The sequence below is a fragment of the Micropterus salmoides genome, unplaced genomic scaffold (assembly GCF_014851395.1).
Source record: "Micropterus salmoides isolate LMB-PRFRI ecotype aquatic unplaced genomic scaffold, ASM1485139v1 Ms_hic_scaffold_15, whole genome shotgun sequence".
Taxonomy (NCBI): domain Eukaryota; kingdom Metazoa; phylum Chordata; class Actinopteri; order Centrarchiformes; family Centrarchidae; genus Micropterus; species Micropterus salmoides.
In genome coordinates, this window is record NW_024040596.1 from 19,405,250 (window position 1) to 19,416,661 (window position 11,412).

The 11,412-nt window shown below is 39.8% G+C and overlaps 2 protein-coding genes across 2 annotated transcripts; one reads left to right on the forward strand and one right to left on the reverse strand.

Annotated features, from left to right (window-relative positions):
• Positions 1–1,285: 1,285 nt before the first annotated feature.
• On the reverse strand, positions 1,286–4,175 carry LOC119904312 (uncharacterized protein C13orf42). The gene is made up of 3 exons (XM_038720886.1): positions 3,762–4,175; positions 3,540–3,684; positions 1,286–1,527 (listed from the first exon to the last, which is right to left on the reverse strand). Exons 1-3 carry the CDS (start codon positions 4,173–4,175, stop codon positions 1,286–1,288), a joined length of 801 nt encoding a protein of 266 aa, XP_038576814.1.
• On the forward strand, positions 2,200–7,550 carry LOC119904310 (TLR adapter interacting with SLC15A4 on the lysosome). Its single transcript, XM_038720882.1, has 2 exons — positions 2,200–5,763; positions 6,348–7,550. The coding sequence occupies exon 2, from the start codon at positions 6,350–6,352 to the stop codon at positions 7,304–7,306; it is 957 nt and encodes a 318-aa protein (XP_038576810.1). The 5' UTR covers positions 2,200–5,763; positions 6,348–6,349; the 3' UTR covers positions 7,307–7,550.
• Positions 7,551–11,412: the final 3,862 nt, after the last annotated feature.

Consider the following 11,412-nt stretch of genomic DNA (forward strand, 5'->3'; position numbering starts at 1 on the left):
AACTCTAAAGAGGAGGAAGATTAAATCATACCTGCATGTGAGCTCACTCAGCAGGGATGATGTTACAGGAGAAACATAATACTTGAAAGCAATACAGGATACCTGAGAGCCTTACTGTATTATATTCTGTTATAGTTCAATACTTGGAATTGTGACATGCCTCCTGAATGTTGTGTTTCTCTTTACATAAACCAAAACATTTTCACCATAATGCAGGAAATAAAGTATTTAATGCTCAAAATGTTCACATAATTCAGCACTGAAGATTTCTAAAAAATTGTGTTAAAATCTTGCCTAGTCTCAATCTCATGAACCCAATGTCATGTCTTGTCTCATGAGCCAAGTGTCTTGTCACTCCCCTCCTTCTTTATACTTGTACTCCACTACATTTCAGAGGGAAATATTGTACTTTTTACTGTGTTTAACAACTAAACTTACTTACTTTTCAGATGAATTTTACAAAAAAACCCATAATACACTAATATGATGCAGTACTATACTATTAATGTAAACAGTAGTATACTGTATCTAAAATTGGCTTCACATTCATGAACTACAACATTAAAATACTCTTTCATGTATTTGTAGTGATAAAAACAGAATATAATATACAATAATGTAACACTTTGGAAGCCATTCTGCATATGAGTCAAACTGCTGATAATACTTATGTACATTGTGAATTAAGGGCTTTTAGTATTTTTAGACTTTAGTAAATGGTCTAAATTAAACAAAGATGTTTTTTCTTACCCTCAGTGGTATCTAAGCATGCAGATAGTTCAGGGTTTATTTAAATTTCAATGCTGTTAGCACTACAAAAAGATTCACCCCCTTTGTGTCAGAAATTTCAGTGACAAATATCTCAGCGCCCAGGAAAATAAATCCTGAAATATCAGCAGTGCTAGATACCATAAAGTCAGGAAATGTGTTTTTCTTAGTTGGGTAAATTGAGACCATTTTAACTTCGGTAATGATGAGCAGAATAACTTCAGCTGGTTTTGAAGTATTCAGTCAACTCAGCCCTTGAGCCTAAACCTCGCTCTTAAATGAAAAAGGCATTCGTGCAGGCGTGTGTTTACCTTTCAGCTTATTGCTGGGAAGGACTTGGTTGCATTTTACCATTGGCATTGATACATCGAAATAAGGCAGTCTCTCTGCAGTTCAATTCCATACCCATCACAATATTGAACATTTCTCTTGTTTAATTCAGAGCATCGTGTCTGTCCATACAAACTAGGTTGAGTTCTACCTCAGCAGTGCTGCTGGTTTCAAATGTCAGGCTTCACTACTTTTTTAATTTGGGCTTGAAGCGCAGAGTCTGGAATGCGCTCTCCACCACTTTGGGCAGATGGATCGGGTTCCTCTGCAGCTGCAGTCTGCTGCATGTGGACCCACTCTGGATTTTCTTCTTCGGGACGCTTTTATTGGCACAGTCACGAACCGCTGTCTGCTTGGAGCCATCTGCAGCTCGAGGAACGCGCAAGACCCAGTTAGAATGGAGGTCGTGTTCAGCCGAGCTGGAGGCCACTGTGGGAGAGAAGAGCAGAGAGCGAGGACCCGAGTTAAGGCAGGAGGTCATTTTGAGACCGGTAGCTTTAACTCCCTTGAAGACCCTATATCCATAATCAGCTGGCCCAAAAAGAGCAGGGGCTAAATAGCTAAATGAGTATCTTACAAATTATGTTCGGTCTTCCCAATCCTTAACCGCACTCGGCTCTGACTTCTAACCAGTGGTGGAAGAACAATAGACATTCACAGCATACATTATAACATGTCATAGCAGGAGAAGCTGAGGCGTAGTAAATAAGACTAACAGTGGCTGCATTCAGTTCATGGCTATGGCATATGTTTGCTTACTGACTCTTACTTGCTCTACTTGCAAAGATAAGCCAAAACGTCTGCTTTTTAAAACAAAATTTAACTTAAGCAAAAGTAGTGGTATAACAATGTTATAATATTCCATTATAAGTCATTTAAGTAAAGCTAACTGCAGCAAAACTATGTATGCATCACAAGTAAAAAGACACTGTCAGAGTGTTATACATAATTGATACATTAACCTGTAAACAGCGCTTTAGTGCTGTTGCTGGTCCAGGTGGAGCTACAATTTTACTACTATACTGCCACAAACTACTACTAGTACTTCTGTATATGTTTAGCCTGATATATAGCATTGTAAATTTTTTTTTAACTGACAAAGGAGTAAAATGCATGTTGTGCTTGGAAGACACCACAGTATTTTAATTCCGGTTGATTTGACCTCTGCTCAAGTTGCAAGGAATTACATGATATCATCAATCATGATGTTCTAATGAATTTGATAAAGGTGTAATTAATCTCGACAGATGCAACAGAACTCATAAGAAAGTGATAGAGATGTCAATAAGGCTTAATTTGTACACACTGACATCTGCGTGGGTGTACCATGGATGTGTGCAGGGGCTTTAAGCATAATCAGGCACTGTTTTTGAGTAAATATATTTAAATTACTATGCGTCTCTTATCCTGAGTGGTGGAAGAAATATTCAGATCCATTATCCAAGAAAGGTTCAAATCAATGTCAACTTTGCTTGGTTGAAGATACTCAAAGACGAAGATGCCTCTCACCCAAGAGGCTTCTTCAGTTTTGAATAACTGGCAGGGAGTCCCAGTTATTTAACCTCTGTGCGGTTGTTATCAAGTTTATGTTGCAACAACAGTTGTAATGGTCGTTGGAGGCACCTTAGGCCAAGTCTGTACAACCTGTCACATGGGGCCAAATGTGAATGTTTGTGTAATCTCCATGGAAGGGATGAAAGGACAGCGTTGTATGTGGGGGATAGGTGGCGCCTCAGCCCCTCTGCCCGTTGAGAGGTGGTTTCTCTACTCTGGTGTTAATGGTTTCTTTCACTCTTCTTTTAAACAATCTTTCCTCCCTATCTAGAATATGAACGTTGTTCTCAAAAGAGTGTCCCTTATCCTTTAGATGTAAGTAAACCGCTGAGTCATGACCTGAGGAGTTGGCTTGTCTTTGTTGAGTCATGGTTGTGGGCATTTGTTAGTATGTTATCAGCTCTGTGGTGTGGGGTCCTGGTTACTCTTCAATGTGTGTGGCACAGTGTAAGAAAGCCTGAAACTGTTGTTGCTGACATCCTCTTGTGTGAATTTGATGCTACTGTCCACCGAGTCAATGTGTTCTGTAAAGGCTTGCACTTCCTGGGTTTTAATTTTGACCCTTTTGTCATCCACATATGTGTACCAGTGGCTCTTTGCTGTTCCTCTGAAGGAGGAGTTTTATATAATATATCATTGGCTAATTATTATTAATGCCTTGACAAGCAAGCTACAATTTTTATACGTTGTAGCTCGTCACGACGGGAATACTTTTGCTATCTTCTGTTGGGTTGTTTTAAGTAAATCAGTACATCATATTTATAAAATCATCTTATATTTTGCACATACAAACTTACAGCACTTGAGTAAATCTGCTTAGTTTCTCCAGCATTCTACTTTCTACCATCTACTTTCTTTTGTCACCATAAAGAAGATTTCAAACTCACCTATGAAGTCGACATCTGCATGTCCATCATCCAGATATGGTTTGCGCATTGGCTCACTGTCACAGCTGGCGATGACTGCATCAAAGAACTGCAAAGTGTTCTCCTCGTCGGGGGCTGGAGGGGCGGACGGTTTGGCTCTTGATATCTGTGGTTATTAAATGGGAGAACATTTGTCTTTGATATTGCCTGCCATGTGTTCTGGGAAAGATGATATAAGCTTACCGGTTCTTCCTTTGTAGGAGGCGGCGGGGGTGCGGGCTTCTTCTTGGAGGACACTGTGGCCATGGTATCATTACTTTTCAAGTTACTCACACTCTTTGTGTATTGTCGTCTCAGAGCCACCAGCGCCTCCAAGTACTCCAGGCAGTTCTGATTGTGAGAGTAGAGCCATATCCTGTCCTCTTGTCTCTGATAATAGTACAAGGTCGACTCGATGCTCACTGTACTTTTGCTTCGTTTCAAAGTTGAGCCTGCAGCTGCCTGAGTTTTCTCTCCCACCACGAGCATGGAGGTGCTGCGTACCAGCCTGACGGTGCAGGCATTGTGGTAGTCCTGTTCGCACCGTAACCCACCACCATCACGCGATCTGTGTCCATGATGGTTAGGACGGAACACGTTATTAATCTTTCTGAACATTCCTCTAAGCTGAGTCTTTCAGGGTTACAGGCTTGTCCTTAGATTCCTTAGTGTTTGTGAAACTTCTGTCCATATTCGTCTCTTCAGGCCAGCCAGTATTTCTGAAAACAAACAAAAACTTGACTGGAGCTGTTCACTGCTGTCCAGGGTGCTGAAGTTACCAAACAGCTACTCTATTGTGGCACAAAAGCAGGACTGAGTCTCTTGCCTAACCTGATCTCAACATTGCTGTAGCAACGGGTCGGTAACTCTACACTTTGTGCTACTGTTACTCCTGAGCAGCAGCCCTGTGTCAGATATCCTGACTCATACGTGACTTAGTGGACAACAACAGCCAGCAATCCAACAAACTCTGGGCTTTAAATTGTAATGTTAATAAATTCTTTTTTAGACAGGACAGGAAAACTAAGCTAAGCTGTGGATGGGTTAAACTGTTCCAATTTCTGTCTTTATATGAAAACTACAGATCAAAATAGGTACTATTTGAATTGTCGGAATAACCTGGATGGTGTAACAAACTTATAAAGTTCATGTTGACTAATGTCGAGGTTTCTTCACCTAATTAATAATAAAATATGTTGTCTCGTGTTTCATGCGCTTCTATTGTTGGGCTTCCCTGCTGCAAGTGGAGAAAGTCTGAGTTCAAGAGTCTTAACTGAAGCAAGTCATATATGCATACAAAGTACTTTCATCTCAGATGAATCCTGGTCATAAACATAGCCTGAACGTTTCACCAGGTAACTGATTTAGATCTCTCCATGTTTTTCCTGTGAAAGAGATAACATTTCACAACTGGTAAAATAAAGTATATCCCAAGGTCTCAGACAAAGTTACTTGGATAGTTCAACATTAAGTTTCAAGGAGGAAATGATGAGTTGTGGTTACATAACTGAGCATGAAGTCACACTCCTGCTTTGGCAGGGGCACAGATAACAGGAGGAGCAAGGCTAGGAGCTCCTAACTGTCCTCACAGAGAGGTAACTGAGGAATTTGTGGTAGGGCCTATCAGAAAACGAAAACAGGAATTGGTACTTGTCAAACTCTCTGTTTCCTGATATTTTACCATATTAAATATGGCTGTTTTTCTGCTTAAAATCACACCTGTTTCTTTTACAAGGAAACAAAACTTCTGTGGTTTCTTTTTGTAGCTTATTTTATGTTTTTAAGAATAGAACATCTGCCATTTCACTTCCTGGCAACGAGACAAAGTAATGCAGAGGTAGGTACTTTCTTAAGTAAGGCTGTAGATGAATTTACATAAGTAAGAACTTGAGGGGAATATGTTCAGCCTGTCTGTAAGATGTCTGCAAGATGATGTGTTGAAATATATATACAGGATTTACACAGCTGCAGCACAGGTTTGCAGAATTGGGAAATTTATACCACTTCCTCTTGGGGTGGTATAAAACAAACCTCGCACATGAATGCACACTGTTAATCATGCAGATCTACAGTATACATTTTTGGTAGGCTATATCGGCAGAAAATGCAGTGTTTATAAGAAGTTCTCTACTGTGATAAAGACTGTGGGAGGACACAGTGCACCCTCAGGTGAAAGCCGACTGAGAGACTTTGATTGTGGTCGAAGGTAGGAATATAATTTATCTTTATGCATGATAAGGTGCCCTTTCGTAAATCCTTCTTTGGACAGATGTCTTTTTCTGTTCAGGTGATCAATATGTTGACCTTGTTACACACAGAAATAAAAATGGATCATGAATTAGATAAGTTTAGACTCGGTTTAAAGAGTGTTTGAAGAGGGATTGAGGGATCATTCATAAAGTCATAGATGATCTGGTGTTTATCATTGAGTTTTCTGGTAATTTTATCAATTTTTAAATCACTTAAGTTTTTTGTATTAGGATAAAGGGCACATCTCAGTATGATATAGTGAATTATAAGTGAAATAATTTGTCTGTAAACTACTGTAACAACTATAGTTTGTTAACATAAAATCTATGGAGTGGTTAAAACATTAGGTTTTAATGACTTCAACCGAAGTGTATGTAAATTTTTGACTTCAACTGTATATACTGCATGTGTCTCTCTCTCTCTATATAAAAATAAACATTACTAAAACATTTATGTTGTTGCATCGTATCACATGTTGAATACTGCTGTGTATTTTTATAACTCGGCTCACAGCTTCTGAGTATGTGCTCTTTGTTGCAGCCATGCTTTGTGAAGGCAGATTGTTGAGCATGACCTATGGTGAATTGGAGTTGTTGGAACCCCTCCCACCTCAGAAGGCTCTCCAGAGTGCTTATGGGCTGCCGAGAACACCTGCTACCCTCATGGCAGGCTCCACCAGACACGCTCTACTCATTCATCATAATTCCCCCGTGCAGACAGACTGTGCAGACAACAGGAGTGCTTCATTGGAGTTGCACATTTCTCCACTGCAGTCCTTGGATTTCCACAGAGTCCAGCCAGGCAGACAGATCTCTTCAGAGATAGAGATCCCAGCTCAGGCTCACTCAGGGGGTGATTCCCCATTCTTGGTTCCTTCCTTCTGTCAGAGCATCTGCCAAAATTACAGCGACCTCCATATTGGAGGCGACCAGGTGCTGCCTCTTACAGCCAATGATGGTGAGCTCCGGCTCTGTACTGATGCACAGGCTGTTGGACCCTTCCTCCAGTCCTGTGATGTCCCTCCAGCTGTGGAGGATTCTCCCCCAGGAAAGACATCTCAGGGTGGACTTCCCCATCCACCGAGGGGAGGTTCAAATCGCTGGAGAATGGGGAGTGGCCGTGATCGGAGCTTTTTGTTCCAGGGGCGTGAAGGTCCATTCTCCAACTCTCTTCTAAATCACTATCTTGAGCAGAAGCTCTTGGATTTGTACCAGCAATACATGATGGAGAACATGGCCAGAGAGCGGGGCCCTGGTTCGGATTCTGACCCGGGCCCAATTTGCCCTCTGCTGGGCTCAGAGCTAGTCCTGACAAGCCTAGACCAGATCACTTTGCAGCTGAGCCGGGAAGGGAACTTGGAGGCTGGCATGGCTAAGGACATGGTCCTCAGTTGCCTGCTGCGAGTGGCTGGTGACATGCAGTCAAGTGAGATCAGCACTCCCTTCCTGCAGTTTTCGAATGAGTCATCCAGGGAGCAGCTCACAGAGAATGAACAGTAACCCCAATGTCAACGGTCTCACCAACCACTTCTCCCTTTTGTTTTAGTTCAATCACCGGCAATTAAGATGAAACTGATGACGGCATTTCATTAATTTTCTTAATTTATAAGCTGTTGTGATTAGCAATTACCAGGAGAGTGTGCTATACTTATGGTATGGTAATAAAAACAGTTAGAGTATGCGCATGTGATATGCTGTTGTCACTTTCTAAAAGGACAATAAAAATAGGAACTGAAAATTCAAACAGTTCTTTTTTTCTTCATTTCTAACAGAACAGCACATCATCAACAACATCTTGTTCTTTCTTTTTGTATTACTGGCCAGGGCCACATCTTTGAATAATGATTAACACTTTTCATGTCTAATAATTTCTTCACGTCATGTCTCTTTGTACAGAAGAACATGGTGTCCCTGTCATTTAAGAAACTACTTAAAAAAATACTTTTGATACTACTACTAATACTTAAATCCACTTTTGTGTATTTAAACGGAATAAACTCATGCTGTGAGGTTCACAGCTCAAAAATGTATTTTGCTAATTGTTACTTCACTTGGATGTTTGACCTTCACTGTGCAGAAATGAGGATGGACTTTTCAGCGAAGTATGAGACATGTTGAGTTGGCCATACAGCTGACAAACAAGCCCAACGCAAATAGTTGTTGTTGTGCATCGAACCAATTATTTTTATTATTATTATTATTATTTTATATTATTATTATTATTATTATTATTATTATTATTATTGCTACTTATTGCTAAGTCTGCAGTTTAATAAACAGTCACAAGGGGGAAGCATCATCACCCAACTTATTAACCCCAATGACTTTGACACACACCTTTACTCCTTTTGATTTAATCCTCCTACTCTTCCTCACTGTCTGTTCCCCTCCATTACCCAACATCTATCCATCTGCACCCTGCTACTGCTAATCTATGATGTCATCAGGACTGGGCTATAAATCTGTAGCATGCAGGCAGTCGGGCACTAACAACAAATTTGGCGTATGTGATACTGGTTCCTCTACTATGTAAACAAAATACAAGCTTGTGATCAGGTTATCTGCACTGCATGATTTATTTTGGGAAAATATTGCAGTTTAACAAATGAGAAACTCAGCAGGGCTGCAAACCTGTGGATTTGCACACTTAAAGTGACATTTTTTTCACATTTCCCCCTATTTAACGTGCTTTGAAAGACCCACAACTCCATACCAGCTCAGTCCAACCGTGGCCTTGTGAGCCAATGTTTGATCAGCTTCCTTGTTTCCTGTCCAAACACAGAGCCACAGGAGGAAACTATGTTTACCGAGCTGAGCGCTGCAGTCGGAGCCCTGTGAAGTCTCAAGGCCGCAGAGACACATGTTTGGTATTTCTGCTTCTATCCGGATTGAACATTCCAGGTACATGTTAAAGGAAACGAATCCTTACAGACCTAAACAAAAACACACTCACACATAAATATGATTCACCCAATGCCAAGCCCTACAGTGTGAGCACATTCAAACAAACTGATTTCCACAGACCTTGGTAAAATGAAAAACAGACCTCTTGTTCCAACTGATTTTAAGAATTGTGAACTGAAGGTAAAGCTATGTACTGCAGTATCTTACAAACATAGGTTGTGAATATTTATTCACAGACCCTCAACTTCACCAAATTATGCAAATGATTTGCCTATACAGATTGACAAATATCTCAACTGTGGTTTACTTGGGTACAAAAACAATATAAATAGAAGGGCAAATAAGATATATTTTTTTATTTCTGTAATTAGTAGTAGTTTTTCTCTGATAGAAAAAAGAAACTAAAGTCAAAGAGTGAAGGAGAAGCAATGAAATAAGAGGCAGGGACAAAGACTGATTAAACGAATGGGAAGGTGCAGTGATTTAAAAAATGGAGGAAAAAATGCACTTCTCTCATGGCCTAGAGATGAAACTAACAGGGAGGTTTTGTTGGAGCGTCTTTCAGAGGTTCATAAAGTAATTTCCTTGTCACAAAGAGCTTTTAACATGGAGGGCGGTAAAGGCAAGGCCACGAGATTTCATATCAAAGCCAAGGTCCCAGATACACTCTCACTATTGTGGCTTTAATGCTCTGTAGCACTCTGTGGCTTGGCTTTATTTAAAAAGCTTTTAGTATAGAGCCTTGTTAATTGGAAAGTCATATACTGTCTACTTATATTTATATGTATACACATATATAGTGTTATTGCAAAACCTCTATCACAATTTTTCAAGGCCTGTTGATAATTGATTAAGAATCGTTTGAGCTCTTTCCCTGATTAGACATGGATACACACGCACGCAAACACACATTGTCATCTTGACTCGTTAATTAGTTTACCTGCACATTTTTTAATTTCTTGCATGGCCTTGAGCGAATGTGATTTTTTTCCACCAATAACATTCTCTAGACTTAATGTCCAAGTGGCAGCATGCTGAAACATTTAATGTCAGCCCTGCTGTGTAGCTGGCTAATTGACATGGGATACGTAGGTGATGGAACGGGAGAACACACATTTCCCGGTCAGTTGGCCGCTCAAGGTTGCAAGGAGCCTGCAGCGGCGCAAGTGACCTTGGCTAGAGCAGACAGAGAGAGACCTTGAGAGACAGCGGGGCAGCAGGATCTGGCGCTCAAAAGAGCTGGGGAAAATAATGTGGTAATGCATGACTATATATCAGAGCACACAGTACCCATGTCACTGTGGAGAGCAACTGGCTGGAAAAACAGATTTTTATCCACATGTTTATTCTTCTCTGTTAGGTGTGTACTGTATTTATGGTGTTTTTAACACTATGTTTATTTGTTGATCTCTGCCCATTGAAAATCATGGCTTAAAAATGTACCCATTTTGGATCACTTGTGATGCTTTGTCTTAATTGGGTTATTTACCTTCATTTCTATTTTAACTCATATATGGTTATTGTGACTCACTGTTGGACATGACAAGCTCAGGTTTGAAGTGCAATCTCTTTGTTGTATAAGCGCGTAAGGATCCACATGTTATCAACAATCAGTAACAGACAGTGAGTACACTAAGTCTAAAAAGAGCTACAGTAAATAAGGACATCTGATCCTATTTTCTGGAGTTTGTGACATACTTGTTCTTTTATATCTTATTATTGTCTAGTTTTTATCTGTACACCCCCTTTTGTTACAAGATCTTTGTGAATGAATTTAAGTTAATAATTATTCACACCCACATCTGGAATTTTTGTGTGGGATAAGGTTTTTAATGTTTACAGGAAGTTGCAGGTGTTATTTTACAGATTCATTACAGAATCAGTCCTGACCATCTTGATGATTTGTTTATAGATTAACTTAAATATGCAAGACAGGAATCAACAGCAAATTAAAAATTAGTAGTAAGCAACAGCCCACTCTGTTAGACATTTTTAGTCTGCAAATCATGCAGAAAGCTGAATCCATCATAGCAAATATGGGCCATCCTCTATCTAAAGAATTTGCCATCCTCCCCACAGGGCAGAGATATAGGTTTCTGAAAATGATGTGCAACCTTTTATTATTTTTTTCCTTGTGGGAAAATAAAGGGCTGACCTGAACATCACACTGCCTCAAAGTCCAGGTTTTTTTTTAGCACATTTGCACACCCACCAAACTCTTGTCGTTCACTTCCTCATGTAAAAGTGAAGCTGTGTAAAAATTAAACCATTCGAGTTCTCTATACCTCCATGGAATACTCAAGGTTCATGGCTTTGAATAAAATTGAAAAAATATATGCACAGGACTTCACCTTTTGATGCGAATGTTGAGCCTTCATCATCAAATTTTTTTTGTTTGTGCACCACAATGCAAGTGAGAAATAATAACTCCCTCACATGTAAGTGAAGTTCTCCATGCTGCAAAACATTGAAATACTTATAAGAATAGATGCATATATGGAGCAAAATAGCAAAGATATATTAATGTTTGAAATTCAATGGTTTTAGCAAAAATTCATCTTTGATTGCTTCATATAAAAGGCAACTAAAGAGATGCAGACTGCCCTCTGACATGTAGTGGAGTAGAAGTACTGTATAAAGTTGCACAAAAAGAATTGTCTGAAAGTGATTTGTGAGGTTTTCAGAGGATGAGTACTTTCACA

What these genes read in the sequence shown, in the direction of transcription:
- LOC119904312 (XM_038720886.1), bottom strand. Translation starts at nt 4,175, where the DNA reads ATGTTCAGAAAGATTAATAACGTGTTCCGTCCTAACCATCATGGACAC. An exon ending in CTCCTACAAAGGAAGAACCG is followed by an intron (nt 3,685 to 3,761) that starts GTAAGCTTATAT and finishes TAATAACCACAG; the next exon opens with ATATCAAGAGCCAAACCGTC. An exon ending in TGCAGATGTCGACTTCATAG is followed by an intron (nt 1,528 to 3,539) that starts GTGAGTTTGAAA and finishes TCTCTCCCACAG; the next exon opens with TGGCCTCCAGCTCGGCTGAA.
- LOC119904310 (XM_038720882.1), top strand. Translation starts at nt 6,350, where the DNA reads ATGCTTTGTGAAGGCAGATTGTTGAGCATGACCTATGGTGAATTGGAG.